At 44.6% G+C, this 21215-nt stretch overlaps 1 protein-coding gene across 1 annotated transcript in view; it reads left to right on the top strand.

Moving 5' to 3' along the window:
* Nucleotides 1-11682: 11682 nt before the first annotated feature.
* Nucleotides 11683-21215, top strand: part of ATP6V0C (ATPase H+ transporting V0 subunit c) — a 23927-nt gene continuing 14394 nt past the window's right edge. Inside the window, exon 1 of the mRNA XM_018570055.1 lies at nucleotides 11683-11835. Coding sequence (XP_018425557.1) covers nucleotides 11754-11835 — 82 coding nt within the window. The 5' untranslated portion in view covers nucleotides 11683-11753. The remainder of the gene's footprint in view (nucleotides 11836-21215) is intronic.

The raw sequence follows: 21215 nt of genomic DNA, 5'->3' as shown, positions 1-21215 counted from the left end.
ACAAAAGCCCCCCCCCCCCCCAGTCCTAAAAATCTTCATTAATGCATCACATTAACTTGTGATAGACATACTAGGATTGGCTAATCTGGCTGATCCCCAAATGTAGGACAGAAATCCAAAACATTTTATGGTTTTTCCTTTTTTTTAGACACAGGCTGTGCACATGTGTAGATGAAGGACAACCCAGGGACAGGGATGAGTGTTCTGGTGGAGTCACAGTGGTTCAACATACACAAGAATGTTTGTAGTGTGTGTTTGACTGTCCACAGAAAAGAAAATATCAGTGTGTCATAATGGGGTGTATCTTCCAGCAGGAGGAAGTTGTCAATATTAAAAGAACACACTGACCCAGGCTTTAGGCTTTCATAGGCTGCTAGACTGCAAACTGCAATGAGCGAACAAACAGTCCAGACCATGACGGGTAAACCTTTACAGAAGTAATACAAATCTTATTTTTCTGCCCTCACTAGAGGGGTCTGTTCAGATTAGTGCATCATAGTCAGGCCCGGATTCCCCACAAGGCCACCGAGGTCAGGCCTTGGGGCGGTAGGGCGCAGAGGGGCGGCAGCGGTGTGGTAAGTTGCCTTCTACATTTAGTCCTGCTTTGGGAAGGCAGGAATAAATGTAGTGTCGGGAAGCCGCGTGTTCGTTTACAAGTGATCGCGGCGATGTCGCCGCGATCATGTGTAAAATGTGTGCAGCCTGTCCGTCCTCCCCCCCCCCGCACCTACCTCTCTCCTCCTGGTTTCGTCTCCTCCTCACTGGCCACCGATGTGGGGAGCAGAGCTGCAGGGTTAAAACTAACCCTGCCGCTCCGTGTATACAGTGAGAGGGGAGAGCTGTGCTCTTCCTCTCTCCGCTGTCACAGGAGTTCTAGCACAGCACTGTGCTAGAAGTCCTGTATTGGAGGTGACAGGTTCAATAAAGAGAACTGTCACCTCCAAAAATTAAATTATAAAAAATAAAAAAGTAAACGATAAGCTAAAAATGTAAAAAAGTTTTAAAAAAATAAAGAAACAATAAAAAAAACTAACCATGCCGCCCCTGCCATCTGGTTGCCATTCTCCACTGATGGGGGGGGGGGGGGGACGCATTGCAGAACCTGGGAGAGTAAATCCGGCCCTGATCATAGTAATGCATGGTGAAGTAGGCATCTTACCGCGCATTACTGCACTGTAACGTATGACTGCATTGCATTGCCATCCATGGCACCCCAGTCACCAGATCATTCATTTTAACAACAATCTTCCTAAAAGATGAGCATTTAAGGTATTTTATGCATGTTATTTACCTGTAAAAGTCTCCCTTGTGGAGTCATCCAAAAGCCCTGAGACTTGAGCCTCTGGGAGTCATGCCTGTGGAGGTCAGAATCTCGCAATGCCTCATGGGATATGTAGTTTCACCAAAGCTGGAGAGCAAAAGTTTGGCTAACCCTGCTCTAGTATTCCCCTATGATCTTTCCATGATTGCTAAAGGTTATGAAGGGAGGTAAAGGGAAGGGCAAAGGAGCTGGGCCAGCAGAGAGAGCAGGCTGGCTATTGCTCCCCATTTTTTACATTCTGAGGAATCTAGCCATCGGCCAGCTAGTATCAAGATGTAAAGAAAGAATTTAATTAGCAACTAAATAAACTTAGTTGCTAACGAAATTTTTTAGTGTGCAAAAAGCAACCGCTAATTTTTGGGGGGGGTCCGGTTGCGTGAGAGTGCTGGTTGCTTGATTGCCGGATAATGGGCAGCTTACTGTATCTGCTTTAATAAAAACTGCCCAGAGCAACCAGTCATATCCTTGAGTTTTATAACCTCACCTGGATTAGAAAACACAATCCAGTGGTTGCTATTACGACATCCCTATGCTTTTCTTTAAATACGTATAACAAAGACTGCTTGTATTGCACATACTGGGCCTCCACCCCTTCCTTCTCTGTATTCTTCCCCATCCCTGAGGTTATGCTGCGACTGCATCACATGCCGTACACTGTTCTGTCAGTCTCTTCCCCCAATCCTGGAAACATTAATCATAGCGGTGTAATCTGTCATTAAACCCAGTGCCCGCCTCCGCTCTTTTATTGAGATATCCAAGAATTAATACCCGGGGCCTGTAAAACATTTAAATATGTTACATATTTATCAGATACTAAATTATTAAACAATATTTCAGAAAATAAATTGCTGCATTTAGTGTAAGCGTGACTGGTTGAGATCTGCGGAACGCTCACAGGAGGGATTGTAGCCTCCGGTCCCGCTAGGCAGCACAAATGTAATAAGGCTGAGCGAAGCAGGGGCATTTCAGGGAGGGTGCTGAAATATTATAACCTACAAATGGGTATAATAAAACGTGTGTTCAATTGGCTTTCTCTATTGGAAATATTATACAGTGCTGCTGGTAAAAGAATGAAACCATGTCCAGTTAACCCCTTTGTCACTGCCCAGCCCATCCTCAGCAAAAGGGTTGAGGTGCCTTTGTAGTTAGGGATCCTATACAAAGCTCGCTGTGCTTCTATCCTATAGAATCTGCCTAGTCTGACCAGACTGGGTTGCTCATATTATGGCAATTGTTAGAGGATCCCTTACCGCTTAATACTGCAGGGAAAACCATTGATAAAACAGTGACTGTGTGTATCATACGGGCTGCCGACAACCCCCTCTCCACTCATTGGTTTGCTCACCCCACCCCTCCTATTCTCCTGTCTCTTCCATCAGATCCATCCATATTACTGTGCTTTTCTCCTGACTGTTCTCTGAATTTCATCACGATGTTACATTTACATTATAACCTGCCTGTCTCTTGCTATTATTCTCTTTTCATCACTGCTTATCCTTCTTAGAAAGCTTATAACCTCCTCCCTAACATGTATGCTCTTTCGTCATTTGGTCTTGAGAATTACGTCATTTGCCCATCATCATCATCATCATAATTACAAATAGGGATGTTCAGATACCAGTGCCGATACCCGTTCAGATACCAGTGCCGATACTGGGCATTTTCATGAGAACTACCGGGGTTGCAGCGGTTGTACCTGGGACCTGGCTCTGGCGCTCCACCACTGTCCTGAAATCATTAGTCTGTATTGATTTAGAAAAACTGTCACATGACAATAAACAAAAATCTATCAGTACTTGTATCTGTAAATACTTGGGCAAGTATTAGTACTTGGTCTGGAAAAAATGGTATTCGTGCATCCCTAATGCAGTGGTACCTCAGTTCGCGAACAGGAAGTTTGGCAAAATTTTGCTTCCGTTCGCAAACTCCACATCAGGTGAGGAAACAACCGCAGCCATGTTCCCCGCTATGACACATGGCCGTGGCTTCCTCTAGTCGAGATTGCGGTCTGATCACAGTTGGATTCGGTTCGCTAAAAATTCGGTTCGCAACCAGAATCGTGGAACAAATTAAGTTTGTGAACCGAGGTACCACTGTATATACGTACAATGCATTCAGAAAGTATTCAGACTACCTTCACTTTTTTCAATGCTGTTATGTTGCAGCCGGATACTACAGTTGTATAAATTCTTTTTTTCCTCATTAATCTACACTCAGTACCCCATGATGACAAAGTGAAAACAGAATTTTAGAAATGTCTGTGAATTTATTAAAAAGAAAAACTTTAAATATCACATGAGCGTAAGTATTCAGACCCTTTACTCTTTACTTTGATGAAGCACCTTTGGCAGCAATTACACCTTCCTGTCTTTTTGGGTATGACCAGGGCCAGTGCTAGACTATTTTAACCCTAGGCAAGACCAGCTACTTGCACCCCCCAACCCCCTCCCGCAAAACACAACCCCCAATCGCATCCCATGCAGCTCCATTATCCTGCCAGCTAGCTTCCGCAGGCGCCAGGTGGATGTAAGCAGCCAGGAGCAATAGCCAGACTGCTATTGGCTATTTTAATTTGTAATAGCCAATTTGAAATAGTGGGGTGAGGGGGGGGTGAGTGGTCGAGGCTGCGCCCTAGGCGGCTTCCTAGTTTGTCTAGTGGCAGCACCGGCCCTGGGTATGACGCCAAAAGCTTTGCACACCGGGATTGGGGGATTTTCTGCCATTTTTCTATCCTCTCAAGCTCAGTCAGGTTGGATGAAGACCATCGATGGACAGCCATTTTCCGGTCTCTCCAGAGATGTTCAATAGGGTTCAAGTCAGGGCTCTGGCTGGGCCACTCTAGGACATTCACAGAGTTGTCCCTAAGCCACTCCTGTGTTGTGTTGGCTGTGTGCTTAGGATCGTTGTCATGTTGGAAGGTGAACCTTCGGCCCAGTTTGAGGTCCTGAGCGCTGTGGAACAGGTTTTCATTGAGGATATTGCTATACTTTGCTCCATTCAGCTTTCCCTCAACCCTGACCAGTCTCCCAGTCCCCGCTGCTGAAAAACACCACCACAGCATGATGCTGCCACCATCATGCTTCACTGTTGGAATGTTATTGGGCAGGTGATGAGCGGTGCCTGGTTTCCACCAGACATAACATTTAGAATTGAGGCCAAACAGTTCAATGAGTTCATGAGTCCAGAGAATCTTGTTCCTCAGAGTCTGCTTTTTTGCAAACTCCAATCAGGCTTTGATGTGTTTTGCACGGAGGACAGCCTTACCTCTAGCCACCATGCCATAAAGGCCAGATCGGTGGTGGGCTGCAGTGATGGTTATCCTTCTGGAACTTTGTCCCATCTCCACACAGTCAGAGTGACCATCGGGTTCTTGGTCACCTCTCTTACTAAGGCCCTTCTCCCCCGATTGCTCAGTTTGGCCAAGCGACCAGCTCTTGGAAGAGTCCTGGTTATGCCAAACTTCTTCTATTTGAGAATTATGGAGGCCAATGTGCTCTTGGGAACCTTCAGTGCAGCAGAAATGTTTTTGTAGACCTTCCCCAGATCTGTGCCTTGCAATAAGTCTGTCTCTGAGCTCTGCAGACAGTTCATTTCACCTCATGGCTTTTGCTCTGATACAGTATGCATTGTCAGCTGTGAGGCCTCCTATAGAGAGGTGTGCACCTTTCCAAATCATGTCCAATCAATGTAAAGTACCCCAGGTGGACTGTAATGTTCAGTCCGGGTGAACTAACATACTATATGGATCTCAACTGTGGTTCTAGGGTACGGGTATCAGAGTGGCAGCTGCACCTCACTTGCCCCGTTTTTAGGAGAGGCTGAGAGAAGGCTGCCTCACATCATTTCCCCGGTGGGGTGAGGGTTTGGTGACCCCGGAGTGTGGGGTCGAGCTGGAGTGAGGAGAGAGTCCGTGCACTGGTTATCTACCTCAGCAGGGGCAAATGATCAGCGATGGTGAGTATACTCGTCCTGCTACATCCATAGCGAGACGCCGATCAACTGACGAGCGGCGGCTTTAAGCCGAGCGCTCACTCTAGAGGGGGCGGAGCTACAGGGCGCGCCTGCGCAGGACGTATATCCCGGAGGAGAGAGAGATGCCGGCAATCCACACCGCGCCTGCGCAGTACGACCACTGCCACCCGAGGCCAACACCCGCCCTGAGCGACCCCGGGCAGGAGGAACCCGCTGTCCCTGCACAGGACCGTGACGGACGCCCGCACCGGACCCCCCCAGGGTACGACCCTTACATGGACTCCAATCAAGGTGTAGAAACATCTCAGCAACCATCAAGAGAAATGGGAGGCCCCCGAGATAAATTTCAAGGGTTGTTGCAAAGGGTGTGAATACTTATGCTAATGTGATATTTCAGTTTTTTCCTTTTTAATAAATTTCATGCTGGCACTCTCCTTCCTTCTGGAGGGTGGCTACTTTTGTTCCCCGTGCTCCCTGTGTGTTGTAAAGTAGCCACTGCTCCAAGCTCGCTACCGCACTGGACTACAATCTCATGTTTAGTATACTCATTTGTATTGAGATCGTAGTCCATCACAGGCGTGAGCTTGGAGCAGTGACTACTTTACAACACACACAGTAGTCCCCCTCCAGAAGGAAGCACAGTGTCAGCACCAATTCAGAGATGATGACACTGTTCCTTAAACAATGTTTTGGCTATACATCTATTTTAATCATCCAATATGTGTTGAAAGACTATCAATTGAGTTCAATTTAAAAAAACAAACTTCTCTCTGTCTTTGTATGTAATAAGGTTATGTCCTTGTGTTATGCACACACACACAATATATTATTAGTTGGATGTGGATTCTAGGTTTATTGATCCACAAGGTAAAGCTGCACATTGTCTGCATGGAAACATACTGTAATTATTTTGTTAGGCCATCCTATAAACTGTGCGAAAATACATGAGTATGTTAGATTCTGTCAAATAACCTGCTTTTATGTCTGACAAGTTTTAAAGATCCTCTTATGTTTTCTGTATTTATAGCAGTTAAAACTGAAGTGCTATAACCGGTTCACCCTACACTTGTACACTATACACAACAACCGGCAAGACCCAGTCACCGGTTTCATCCAGTAAAATACTGTAATCATATCATATTCTTTGCCTTTCTAATGACAAGAAAGGTCGGATATACACTCACCGGCCACTTTATTAGGTAAACTTGTTCAATTGCTCGTTAATCCAAATATCTGATCAGCCAATCACATGGCAGCAACTCAATGCATTCAGGCATGTAGAGATCGTCAAGATGATCTGCTGAAGTTTGAACCGAGCATCAGAATGGGGAAGAAAGGGGATTTAAGTGACTTTGAACGTGGAATGGTTGTTGGGGTCAGATGGGCTGGTTTGAGTATTTCAGAAACTGCTGATCTGCTGGGATTTTCATACACAACCATCTCTAAGGTTTACAGAGAATGGTCCGAAAAAGAGAAAATATCCAGTGAGCGGCAGTTGTGTGGACGAAATGCCTTATTGATGGCAGACGTCACAGGAAAATGACCAGACTGGTTCAAGCTGATGGAGAGGCAACAGTAACACACATGGCCACTGGTTACAACACATTGAACCCTAAAGCAGATGGGCTACAGCAGCAGAAGACCACACTGGGTGCCACTCCAGTCAGCTAAGAACAGGAAACTGGAGACTACAATTCGCACAAGCTCACCAAAATTGGACAATAGAAGATTGGAAAAACATTGCCGGTCTGACGAGTTTCTATTTCTGCTGCAACATTCGGATGGTTGGGTCAGAATTTGGCATAATCAACAAGAAAGCATGGATCCATCCTGCCGTGTATGAACAGTTCAGGCTGGTGGTGGTGTAATGGTGTGGGGGATATTTTCTTGGCACTCGTTGGGCCCCTTGGTACCAATTGAGCATTGTTTAAATGCCACAGCTTATAGTTGCTGACCATGTCAATCCCTTTATGACCACAGTGTACCCATCATCTTCTGATGGCTACTTCCAGCAGGATAATGCACCATGTCACAAAACTCACATCTTCTCAAACAGGTTTCTTCAACACTGTACTCCCATGGCCTCCACAGTCACCAGATCTCAATCCAATAGAGCACCTTTGGGATGTGGTGGGACGGGAGGTTCGCATCATGGATGTGCTGCCGACAAATCTGCAGCCACTGCGTGATGCTATCATGCCAGTATGGACCAAACTCTCTAAGGAATGTTTCCAGCACCTTGTTGAATCCATGTCACAAAGAATTAAGGCAGCTCTTAAGACAAAAGGGACTCCAACCCAGTACTAGCCAGGTGTACCTAATAAAGTGTCCAGTGAGTGTATAATAGTATGATAATACACCATTACTTAAAACATAAGGCTATCGGAGGTCACAGTGGGGTTCCATGACCCCCCTTCAAAAATAGAACTGAGGCCAAGCTATGGACATTCAAATATTTACCTAATCTTAATAAACAAATTAGTTTTAAAATAAGCCATCACTGACTTTTTTAATTGCAGCTCCTGTGGAACAATTGATCCTCAAAGTTCACAGGAAATGTGGTGAAGTTGTTTGAGTCAGGTCAGCACACTTTGATTTTACTCCTCTTCATGTATTGCCACTCTTAGTTTCCATTAGGTTATAAGGTTGACGGGCAGCCAAATAACTGCTGACAGGAGGGAGCAGTTACCCAATCGTGAAAGTAAAATTGAAAACCTTCTGCTGCAAACTTTGAGTATGAATTACTCCACAGTGACTGCAGCTACAGAGGTCAGTGAGGGCTTTACTTCTAGTAAGGAATATGTAAATACATTCTTCATAGCCTGGCTAAAGTTTTACTGTGAAACACATTGAGAGGTTCCAGGCTGTCTCTCTACATACAGTATGCAGCTACATAGAAGTAAATATACATGATGGGACCCCATAGCAAATCATTTCAGGGTCCCTATGCTCTTCAACCTTTATAATAAACGTAATCTCACTATTTGATTCTTACTGCACACAAATTTCTTTCCTGTCATATCCTATAGATGTGGCTGAATCTATATGCACTTTATGTATCCAAAATTATTTCCCACATGTCATTGGTGGATGGATAATAAATACGCAGCCAGACAGCGACTTGAAGTGGTAAGGCATGTTACAGCTAAATGTACACAATTTTTTTGCATATAAGAAATTCTATAGTTAGATGTGTACTGACACTCCATGATGTTTTGCAGGGTTATTCACCAAAGGGTGAAGAGTTTGGAGAAGGCAGGACGAGTGAACAATCTAGGACAGGGGCGCCCACAATTTTTCGTCTGGAGATCTACTTTTCAAATGACGAGCTCAATGAGATCTACCAACGAATAATCACCTGCGTTCAGGGGCGGGAGGGGGCGTGGCGGCGCATTGAAGTCCTTGGCACCGCAGCCAGGCCCCTCGCTCACAGTGCGATTGCCTTCACCCGGAACATTAGTGCCTGCGTTCAGGTCCAGTGCGATCCGCGAAAATGCTGCAAGCACTCTTTTTGCAGATCACACTGGACCGAAATGCAGGCCTTAATGTGCCTGCGTTCCGGGTATATATATATATATTTACTGTTGGGGGGGCTTCGGGGAAATATTAGGGGTCTAAACAGCCCCCTGATATTTCCCTTTTAAAATAGAAAAAGAAATTGAGGACACAAAGCAGCCTCAGTTCTAAATGAATGGAAAGCACAGAGACTTCCCATTCATTCAGAAAATATTTACTATCACCAGTTTCTGAATGGGGAGGAGCCTCTGTACACAGTGCTTCTCCCCATTGAGAAACTCATGAATGAACAGGAATGAACCCCTTCAGAGTCTTCCTCTTTTCACATCAGAGTCCCTGATCCAGATCAAACACCCCCCTTCACATCAGAGTCCAACCTTACACAGTGTGGCTGTGGCAACATGGCAGAGGTCTGGAAATGGATAGACTCCAGATACCAGGAGTATCCTCTTTTGAATGCTACGGTGGCTTTGAATGGCACACACCCTGGATTAACGTCATGCATTTGCATGGTGCTAGCAGTCGGCCCATCTACACCATGAAAACGCATGACCCCATGCAAGAATATGGGACAAACTGTGCCCCGTATTGAATCATTATGGTATGCGCCATCTTTTTTTTGGAGGCCAAGTGGACATGCAATGTATCCGTGTGCACAAATCCATGAATGGCTTGGCTCTGCCAAGTAGTCATACTCATGTCTCGGAGAGGGAAAGCAGATGGCTATGGCTTACATCTGGGGGAACAAGAGTAAATGGACAAGGTTTACAGATATGTCCCGTCTCTTTCTGGGAAAAGTTGGCCCAGACTGGCGGTACCACAGACAACAAATTATATTCTCCATTTTCTGCAATACATTGCTGCTGATTTCCTGCAGCCCCTTCCTGCCCATATGCACCCAAGCAAATGCTGCACGCCATTTCTCAGGGTGGGTTTCCAGATGGTGACAACAGTGGGCCATGCCTGTGTAATGTGTGTTAAAATGGCCACTTGTGGTCTTCATCGGAAGCCTGGATGACAACAGAGGATCATGATTAAGATACAGGGACAGAGTGTTGTCAACCTATAACAGGAAGTGCCTGAACGGGGTGGGGATTACTTCAATGAAAGCTACTGATTTCAAAATATTGAAAATGACTTAAAGGAGAACTATGGGGAAAAGTCCTAACCCCATAGTTCTCCTAAGGGTAACGGGAGGACACAAACTAGCGTCCGCCCGTCACCCTAAGCTCAGTATGCCGCGAGCTACTGAGACGCCGCAGCTGAAACGGACCCCAACAATTATGTCTGGATGCACCCAGCTGCGTGAGTGACAGCTGTCTCTGCCTATCTAGAGGCAGAGCCAGCTGTCCCTCACGCAGCTGGGTGGATCCAGACATAATTGTTGGGGTCCGTTTCAGCTGCGGCGTCTCAGTAGCTCGCGGGATACTGAGCTTAGGGTGACGGGAGGGCGCTAGTTTGTGTCCTCCCGTTACCCTTAGGAGAACTATGGGGAAAAGTCCTAACCCCATAGTTCTCCTAAGGGTAACGGGAGGACACAAACTAGCGTCCGCCCGTCACCCTAAGCTCAGTATGCCGCGAGCTACTGAGACGCCGCAGCTGAAACGGACCCCAACAATTATGTCTGGATGCACCCAGCTGCGTGAGGGACAGCTGGCTCTGCCCCTAGATAGGCAGAGCAAACTGTCACTCACGCAGCTGGGTGGATCCAGACATAATTGTTGGGGTCCGTTTCAGCTGCGGCGTCTCAGTAGCTCGCGGTATACTGAGCTTAGGGTGACGGGAGGACGCTAGTTTGTGTCCTCCCGTTACCCTTAGGAGAACTATGGGGAAAAGTCCTAACCCCATAGTTCTCCTTTAATATGACAGGAGTTTATATATCATAGTAAGTGCTGGTCTGCACATGCGTACATTTCCTAGAACAGGGGTAGGCAAATTCTGAACATATTCCAGCTATGTTGAAACTGCAAATTCCATCATGCATCTGCCTCTGGGAGTCATGCCTATAGCTGTCAAGAGTCTTGCAATGCCTCATGGGACTTGTAGTTGGTCCACAGCTTGCCGATCGCTGCTATAGAAGATGGCGAACGAGGCAGATCAGATGTAATCCCTAAAATTCATACACAGTGTTATGATTCTTTATGGAACTGCTTCGGGGTAGTGCGACAAACGGCGTAACTTGCATCAGAATTCGGTATAGCTATCTGTCGCAATCCTGACAGAACTTTTGCAGGCATTTTTCTTGCGAAACGGCCGCGTTTTACCATCTCTTCTGTAATAAAAGGCACGCCTGAACCCACCAGTTGTTCTCTGAGGTTCCACTTTAATGCGTTGGGGGGGCCGTTGAGAATGAGTAGCACCGCGGTGTGCGAACGCATGGAACATGCGCGTTCCTGTCACTCTAAACAGGCCCTCAGAATACCGGACGGTAACCGGTGCTTTATTTTTGTAGAACCTCCTTGTCCCTATCATTAGCTGGAGACTTCCCTGACCCGTCATTCCTATCAATGTGCAGTGCTAATAAAAGATGTCAGCACCTCGCCTCACCCCCACCACTCCAACCAATCCCGCCTGACACACCTTGCTACACACGACCAGGCCGCTACCAGCCGCCCTACAAACCGGGCCAGCGCTCACCCCAAAACGAGCTACTAAGGCGGAAAAATCAACCTTTCAAAGCTCGGTGCAGCCCCCAGCCCCCTAACACAAACAACGCACGGCCGCGGCAGCACTGAGCACCGCCCTCTGACAGAACACCTCTCAGTCCGCCAGTGGGCGGGGCGCCACGGAGCCCAAGCACAGGGAAGCGCCGCGTCACGTGACCACCCGGCCGGACGCCATTTTGTGCTGCGGTGAATCCCCAGGCCTCTCTTATATTCTCTCTCTTCGCTCCCCTCCGGAGGTTTATTTCTCCTTTCAGTCAGCGGACACAACCCGGCACACCATGTCTACCGACAGCGCCGCAGCACCGGAGTACTCCGCCTTCTTCGCCGTCATGGGAGCCTCTTCGGCCATGGTGTTCAGCGGTGAGAGTTTTTTACCTTCCCCCCCCCTCTCTTAGTCCGTCCACCTCACGGTAGCCATGGTGGTGATGGGTGGTCGGGGGGCCTCCATTATAGGCTGCTGAATGAAGGCTGCTGTCATCGATGGATGGAGGATGTGTGTTGCTATACATGTATATATGTATACCATTTTTATAATATAGTATATGTAATGCCTGTTTTTACATATGAAGCATTGTATTTTTTCTTTTTTTTTTTTTTCATTTTTACAATATCTTGGAGGCCATTGATGGCTCCTGGTGATGGGCGAAGGTGATCTGGGTAATGGGGCAGATTGCAGTACATGGTCTCCGGGCTGTATATAACCTGACAGCCGTACAAAGGACGACAGTGTACTCATCTTCCACGTCCGTCTGTTCCGATGACACTGATGGCTTTGTACAGAATGGGTATAATGGAAGGGTCAGTATGTGTATATAATGGAAGGGTTACAGTATAATATAAGGAGTGATCTAGCTGTCATGTCAGGTTTAATAATGGATAACTCTGTATAATGTAAGGGGTAGTATACATGTTATGGATGGGCTGGGTAGGGCAGATGGGCAATCGTTTTCCAGCACACAGCCTCAGCCTGCTCCTTCTTCCTTAGTCATGTGACCGGCTTCGTCCTGCCATCTTTCCATCTCCTCGGTTCACTGGCTGTCTGTGTGAGTCTCCTCCTGTGTCACACTTCGTTTCCGCTTCCACAGCCCAGAACCAGTTCGGGGATTTTATTTTTTTCACGCCCCGATCCGGCGGCACGCCTGTCCGTTCCGATCCGGGTGTCTGCCGTCTTCCCATGGGGGAGCCCGGGGTGCTGACGTCACTCGGGTGATTCCAGCAGCTGGCGAGTTGTCACATGACTGCGGAGGGAAGAATGACTGACTGGGGGAGGGGCTGCTCGGGACTAGTCATCTGTCCTGTCAGCCTTTGGGTTAATTCCTGTGCTCTCCTTGATGGCTGGTTGTAAACTGGGGACAGTAAAACAGATTTGGCTCATCCACTGAGTTCTGATGCACATGATCTGCATTGTCCTTGATGTGTTGTAATCACTGCTGCGGATGAGGAAATGGCTTTGTTTTGCAATGTACAAATCACATGCCTGCTGGGAAATCTTCTTCATGGGCTCAATTTCTAGTAGTTAGAAAATCCAGTTCCTAAAATGTTGAGGCAAAAGCTGTACATTTCACCAAATTATTTGGTAATGCCAGTAATCAATTTTTCTTTTCTGGATAACAAGGCCTGGTAGCACTTCACCTCAGGCTTGGCCATTTGTGAACCTGTTTTCTTTCATGTGTGATCCACCTTTCAATCCTTATCTTCCCAATTTGGGCCCATTAAGACACATGTGTGTTAACTTGTATTTGTCACTTTAAAGTTACACTAAACGCTGGGGTTAAATTTTTCGACGGTGTAAGCATTAATGGAGGAATCTGTTCAGTTTCTTTTTGTTCAACCCACGGGTTGAATGGAAAAAAAACAGAATGGTGTAAGTTCCACTTAAAGCAACACTAAACGCTGGAATTAAAAATGCATTCAAGTACCCAAACTAGATCTTCTTTGTATCACTCGGCTGTAGATCCTCCAAATCATCTCAATTGGTGCTTACACTGTCCTTCCTTCTGGAGGGTGGCTGCTTTTGTCCCCCATGGTCCCTATGTGTTTTAAAGTAGCCACCACTCCAAGCTCAGTCCCATGATGGACTACAGTCTCAATATAAATTGGTAAACTAAACATGAGATTGTAGTCTCACAGGAGCAAGCTTGGAACAGTGGCTACTTTACAACACACAGGGACCATGGGGAACAAAAGTAGCCACCCTCCAGAAGAAAGGACTGTCGGCACCAATTCAGAGATGATTTGAGGCTCTACAGTGATGCACAAATAAGATACATTTTTGTTATTAGTTTGGATCCTTGAATGAATTTAGTCACTTTAAGCTGGCCATACACTGTTCAATTTGAATCGGAATACAGCAGCACCCACTTCAAGTCCCAGCTGAAATTCACATGGTGTATGGCCATCTTTACTCTGTCCCCCACCTTCCATTCACTGTGGTGCATGCGTTACCACATGATTTTTAACTTGTGGTATTTTACACTTTAATCTGCTATGGTTGGTCAGCCTGTTGATTTTAAATGTGCTACCAACGCATCACAATGCAGGTTATAATGGCGCTCTAGTATCTTTGTTGCTGCAGCTCACCACACTGGACAGTCCACTTTGGTGGACCTCTTATAATGGATGTGTTGGGGTGCCATTCAAAATTTGTGTGACTAGGCCCATAATGACGTCCCTGCTTTTTTTGCACCTTGTCAACGGATTCCAATGGAAAATGAGATTGTTCCTAGCCTAATTATCATAGTGGTTATTTTGCTTTGACGGTGTGCATGCTGCAGCAAATGCTCAGGTTCATCAGAACTGCTCATGCTCATTGTATTAATGGTTGCCTGGCATTGTCAGTGTCTGTATGGCCTGACTGATGATCATTTTAAGGCCTTATGTTACAGCAATGCTACTCGGGGTGGACTTTTTCAGCATCCTATATCTATGGCATGTTGCTTGGTTTTAACTTATCTTCTCATCTAATTTGTCTTTAAACCCTTATCCGAATACCACCTCACTCTCACCAAGGTCATTTATACAGTAGCACATCTGTTTACTATAGCTGCTATCAGATCACCAGCAAGTCTTTTCCCAGCTTTAATAAAAAAGAAAATATCAGATATGTTTTAACTTGCAGGCTTGAGTGTAATGACAAACCCTAAATTATATGTTCATGCTGTAATATTAAACAAGCTGGCATGTGACCTTCAAGAGGTTCCAGTGTTCTCATAATTGTTACATTTATTTCCCTTTATCCCTATATCGAAGACGGCACCATCAGTCTTGCTGATTTGATGAATCTATTTTTGGAACAGTCCTTGCCTGGCTTAATCTTTTGTGCAGTTTCTGTTCTTCCTGCTGATCAGTGAAGGTGTGCAAAATCCCGCGGACTGACAGATGGTGCGATCACATCCCTCCTTCCCCCGTATATGCTACATGTTAACACGCTGCATATTGGTGTGGGAGAAATGCATCGTTAGTAAACACACTTTTTTTTTCTTTTTGTCTACAAATTCAGTCTCCTTCAGTCTCTCTTGCTGTTGTACTAAATACAATGTAGGAAATAGAGACCGTACCCATAAAAGGGACCTTAAATCCATGTTGGCTATTGCTTGGTTGTGCTTCTGTGAATTCTAGGCCTCCTGTATCAGGTTGCTAATATCTTTTTGGTGTTGGCCCTTCTACCATTTAGCTTGGAATATTTACCAATGTTTTCCAGGTCAGGTTAGTCGCTGTGGCTTTGCACTGAAGCTTTGATAGTGAGGCTAGCTAAATCTGATTGGTCAAATGTGATTTGGATATTTAACTTGCTGCATTGAAAGCTCAGCTCTAGGGTGAGAAAAAAAGGCAACTTATCTTGACCTTGCATTGGTTCTGGTAAGTTGTATCTAATGTTGGGTATACTACGTCTAGAGAGCTGCCGGGTGATGCTAAAAATGTTGTGTTCATAACAGATGTACTGTATTTCTAACCCAATCCTGTACAGTGCTGGCATAGCATTCGCTCTTCCCTTCCTTCATCCACACCCATTGATAAAACAGCTTGTGTTTTATTGAGTACAAAGCATTCTGGGATTGACAAGGGCAGAGGAGGGGGTGGATGAACGACAGGACTGCCCCTCGTCAAATTATAGACTGTCTTGTATTCTGTACATAAAATACAAGATGTCATTGAGGTGGACCAATTTAAAACTTAAACGTATCTTATTAGTTTGCCGTATCTTATTAGTTTGCTGTTAAATGCTTTGCCATGTGTTTTAAAGCCATTTTGTTGGGTAAAGATTGGTAGGCAGAGCATTTTTTTAGGAATATAAGGTTTTTTGAGTATTTTGGCAAAGAAGGTTTTTTCCAGCATACTGCCTGCTGGGACAGTGAGAAATCTGGTTAGAAGAAATGGCTTTTGGTTAGCAATTCAAACTGCTTCAGGGCCAAAGCAAACTTTGCTCATTAGTTCTGTGTGGTTATAAAAGGAAGCTTTCTTTAAGGTATCTAAAGCCATCATTTTCCTGCAGTCGGGTCTTATGTTTAAGTTTGCTTCCCATCGAGGAGATTTATTTTCACGTCCTGTCTTGTGGACTAAACGGGAAGTAAAAGTTGACAGTGTCCAATTTGGAAACTGCCCCTCTATTCCTGTTCTGGTAGCAACTAAATATTTTTTTTAACATTTCTGGCTAGCTTATAGCCACAAGAACAAAGAGGATGAATCTCCCCAGTGAGGACACCCCTGTAAAAACCTGACAGGGGTTCTAACTTCTCATTCCATCCAAAATGAAAAGGCTTTGGCTTTAGACGTTGGGGTGTTGCAGTTAATACAAGACTGTTCTTTTAAATGGTGTTTATTGGAGAACTTTTTTCTCTCAACTAACATCTGACAACCCCCCAAGAGTAAATATTTAGTTTAATTTAGATAATCTGAATTATGTAGCAGATAGAATTTAGTCCTTAATGTACACCTTAGACTGGTGTGGAAGGTTTGCTGTATTAAAGTAAGGGGTGTCCCCAAATGCCTTCCCATTTTTCAAGATGCTGTAACACGCCTTAAGGTGCCCATACACCTTACAATTTATCTGCAGATTTTCTGTGGTCAGATGGAAAAAGTGCAGCAGATTGGCCCAGGTGGAGATTACTCCATCCACACAGTTTAGCGTAGATGGAGGAATCTGTTGCACCTTTCACATCTGACCACAGAAAGTATGCAGATAAATTGTAAGTTGTATGGTCAGCTTTAGTAGGAATCAGGCAGGAATCAATATGGTTATTGGTCTCTGGCTTTAGGAGCAGCTCACAGTTGACATCAGAACTGCATTCAGTTCCTTAGTCAAGCACTGAGTAGTTCTGCAGCAGCTTCACTGAACGCTTCGGCGGCTGTACAGTTCTAAGCAAAATGTCGGAGGTTTCAGTGTTACTCTCCCATTAGTGCAATTTCTACTGGTTTTTTTTTTTTTTTTTTTATAGGGGGAAACTCATTCACACGTCCATGAAAACATTAAATCGTAGTTTTCCACACTGAATTGTGATTTGCTCCATCGGGGCTCAGGTGCCCATCTCTATTGCTGCCAGGTGTGCCCACAGTTACTATGGCTGCTGGTGCTTTCTCCTCACCTTCTCTTACTATGCACATCACAGTCGGCACTCTGCAGCCACATTCTTTTCTGCTTCGAGTGCTAAGTTAGAGGTGCTGAGCGCCAACTTGCAGCGCAGCGGCTTGCTAACTTGCCGCTTGTAGCGGCTGAACAAACCTAGAGTTGTGTACATGCTTTCCATATAATCAAGCAATAAGACTTTAAGGTGGCGAATTTCGGCATGTTTTTAATGTACCAGTCAAAATTCGCAGTCTGGGGGGTTGTCGCTCCCTTTCAGCTGGCATTCCTCGATCAGCTGAAGGAGCTGGCTGGAAAATCTTTGTGCAATCAGAGCTGGCAGCCAATGAGCTGCCTGCTCTGATGGGGTATTCTGAATGGTGCCGGCACCTGTCAGAATGCAATGCAAACAGCGGCAATTCCTCAATCGACATGCTGTTTGTGGTGGAGGAAATCGCTCTCGATGGCTGTCCTGGAAGATTCCTGGAAACAGAGTTATCAGGTAATCAACTCATGTTTTTTTTTCCGTTCACACCGTGGGGTGCACGAAAAAAAATTGACAGATGTATGGCCAGCTTTAGACCCCATTCACACTTGAGTTTTTTGTAGCCTGTTTTCTGCTCAAATATGAAGCTCAATGTAGCTCTTATGCATTTCAATGGCGAGGTTCACATATTGAAGCTCAATGTCGCCTGCAGCTTGAGCATGATTTTTTGGGGGGCAGATTTCGCACTTCTTGGCCCCAATAGACATCAATGGTGTAGCTCAATGTCACTCATTACTGGCGTTTTTGTGCGATGTGTCGTGCTACACGTGTCACTTTTGCCCAGAGATTACTCTCCACAGAAGCAGGAAATGGGAAGATGAATTGTCACATCAAAGACTGCTTTTGATTGGATGCAGCCCAATGTCAAAATGTGCACTGTAGCTCGAAGCTCAATCACTCTGCTCAAATCGGTGTTTGGAGAAAGCGCTTATTTTGTTGTAGCTCAGTGTGAATGTGGTCTTTATACTGTGAGTATTGTGTAGTGCTTTCAGTAAACTTACAAGTTTGCATGAATACATTCCTCCGCTGTCACAATGGTTACTTTTTATCACTGTTGGATATTTATGAACACAGCCAGGAACTGCACAGACCCTACAAGTTACATGATTGCCACTTCTGGGTCAGCCTCTTTGTAAAACTAGATGCTCACACTGTGTAAGGCCTAAACAAAGATGGTGCTATCCTGATGGAAGGCAGTTTTAGGGGAAGTACTGTGATCCTAATAAGGTTTTACTTGCACATTACTTGGCATACATGTATTGTAAATTATTTGATCCTAGGTCCAGTGTAAAGGCAGTTGACCAGTGAATGTTTAGCAATATCTAATATTTGGTTCCAATTGTCATAGGTATCTTTATCTTAGTATGAAAAATTCTGTAGTGTTAGCAGGCATTGGTTGGTTTTGTCCTGTGACAGTGTAACCAACCGGTGTGACTAAACAAGCTTTGGCGTTTCTTCAGGCTAAAGAAAATTTGAATAAAACATAAAAATGTCAACTTACCAGTGTCTGAATTATGTCTTTACCATATGTTAACCCCATCAGACCATGAGGCCAAAGACCATCTAAAATAAGAATTACACTTGTGTGTTTTGCATGCTAAACTGAGGTGAAGCACGTACCCAAAAATCAACATTGGTGATTTGGTAGAGTTGTAGAATTTGTCATAGCTTATGAGCCAAATTGGCCTCTTTTGCTGAGCCAAAGTGGAAAAGTTTTTTTTTTTTTTTTTTCTTTGGCTGTCTAGCTATATTTGTCTTTACCTCGTCATTTTCAGGTCTAAAATGTGGAATATAACATGGGTGCAAAAATTGAAAAAAGGGCCTCAGTCATGAAGGGGTTAAACGTATTTACTACTAGTATGATTTTGGTTTGTTATTGGTTTAAACACTAGCACTTTTTTTCTATTTTTGTCCTTGGGTTTGTGGATGCCGAAGTGCCGGTTGGTGTTTAAACCAAAAACAAACCAATCATGCTAGTAGTAAATATGTTTTTTTGGGGCAAACTAGTTCTTTCTAGTATAGTTCAGCCTCAAACTAAAGAACTGGTGACCTTGATTGGTCACCGCCTTCCTGAAGTAGCAGCATTTGGCTGAAGTTTAATGACAGGCAGATATTAAAGCCACAAATTTAACATCTGTGTTTTTTTAAATGCATGCACTTCCCTAATACAGCAGAGATCTGTCTGAGCAGGGATCACTAGTCAAAGGTGCAAACAAGGAGCATGCTTATAGAAGGGAAGTGTAGAGCGACAGAAAAATTAGCTTTATCTGTTTGCTACGGCTTCTCTTGTCAATGACCGGTCACAGACTGGGGCAAGACATGCAATTGACTGCAGCATAAAAATATCAGGTCTTCTGCTCTGCGAGACAGATGTGCTGGGTAGTAGGGGTGTATACATCCCAGACAGCTTCAAGATGTGCATTTCATCTGTTTAGCAGTTTGCCCAGAGTTTAGCTTTAAAACCTGTTGTGTTGGCCTGTTTTAATTTCACTTAAAGTGAAACTGGCTATAGGGTGTGGCCATAGCCAGTAACTGCACCATACTAGGGTGTAGTATCTAGTAGGCCATTGTCTTTAGCGTATAGATGTGTATGGTAAAGGAGCTTTCCTGAATGTGGTAAATTATACCTCCCAGTTCTCATAGTTACTGGGTAAAAACACTTTATTGTAGTGGTAGGCAACCTCCGCACTCTAGCTGAGGCATTGCAGGGCGCTTAAGGAGTAGCAATTAAAAAATTGTATCTGGCCTTCATAGCTAGGTAGATTACTTTTCTAATGCCTCTCATACATATCGATATCGATACATATCGGGTTTGTGCAATCTTGTTTAGGTGCACACAGCGATTGCCGCGTGGCCCCATTGATTTCAATGGGGTGACATCTGCGCGGCAATTGCTAAAGGTACAAGTACCTTTTTTGCGACACACGACTCATGGCTTTTTTTTTTTAGCCGCAATAGTGTTCACTTGCACAGGTGGAATCATGGTGGGAAAAATAATGGAGCACACAGCGCGATCAGTTCACACCTTAGCGACTCCCGACTGCACGACAATCATGCACAAAACCACACGTTCAGGAGTTGCCTAGTTGTTAACCTAGCCTAATAGGCATTATGTATGTGCTTTTCTTTGTAGATATTCCCGCTGTATGCATTTTGTCCATGTCATTGCAGAGCGCTTATATTTACATGAGCCGGCAGTTTTTAAATGCTGATTACATTTAAAAAAAAATGTTTTTTCTTTTCTTCATTTGGTATATTAAAATGTTATCCCATCACACTTTTGTGACTCAATATATATTCTTAACCAGTTGACATCCGCGGTGTTAAACCCCCTTCCCATCCAGGCCATTTTTCAGTATTCAGCGCTGCGTTACTTTGACTGACATTTATTCCGTCATGCAGCGCTGTACTGAAATGAATTTTATACCCTTTTTTGGGGACAGATAGAGCTTTCTTTTGGTGGTATTTATTCACCACTGGGGGGTTTTTATTTTTTTACTATATTAAGGAAAAATTACCGAAATTTAAAAAAAAAAGTTTCCCCTATATTAAATGATAAAACATTTATTATTACCCAATTTTTTGGTAAAATATAAAAGATGGGGTCACGTCGGGTAAAAAGACACTAAACATGTCAAGCCTTAAAATTGCGTGCGCGCGCGAAACCTCAAAAAACGATAATACCCAAAATTGGCCCTAGGCGACGCTTTAAAAGCTGTTACCGCTCATCAGTTTAGTGTTATCAGTGATTGATGGCCCTAAAATGATTGCTCTCACTGCGACGTTCGCGGCGATATGTAACATGTGTAGCGCAATTGTAATTTTTGCGCGCTGGGGCACCGGACGCGTATTTACGTTTATAGGCGCGTAAACGTGGGGGTGGGGGAGTTAAACATTTTGGGGGGGTTTTTTCCCCTTTATGTGACTTTTATTTTACTTTTATGTGTTACTTTTATTTATTTTTATTTTTTTTTTGCACTTATTGTTATTGCTATTATATAGGGGGATAACAACCCCCTAAGGGGGATAACAACCCCCTATATAATAGCAAAGGCACACTGACAGGTCCTCTTTATGGAGATATTAGGGGTCTCTAGGACCCCTAATATCACCTATGGACCCCAAAAGAAGCTG

This window comes from Nanorana parkeri, unplaced genomic scaffold, assembly GCF_000935625.1.
Source record: "Nanorana parkeri isolate BGI_ZX_2015 unplaced genomic scaffold, ASM93562v1 scaffold1448, whole genome shotgun sequence".
NCBI classification, from domain to species: Eukaryota; Metazoa; Chordata; class Amphibia; order Anura; family Dicroglossidae; genus Nanorana; species Nanorana parkeri.
Note: the sequence above shows the minus strand (reverse complement) of the source record. Positions and strands in the feature narration are given on the sequence as shown.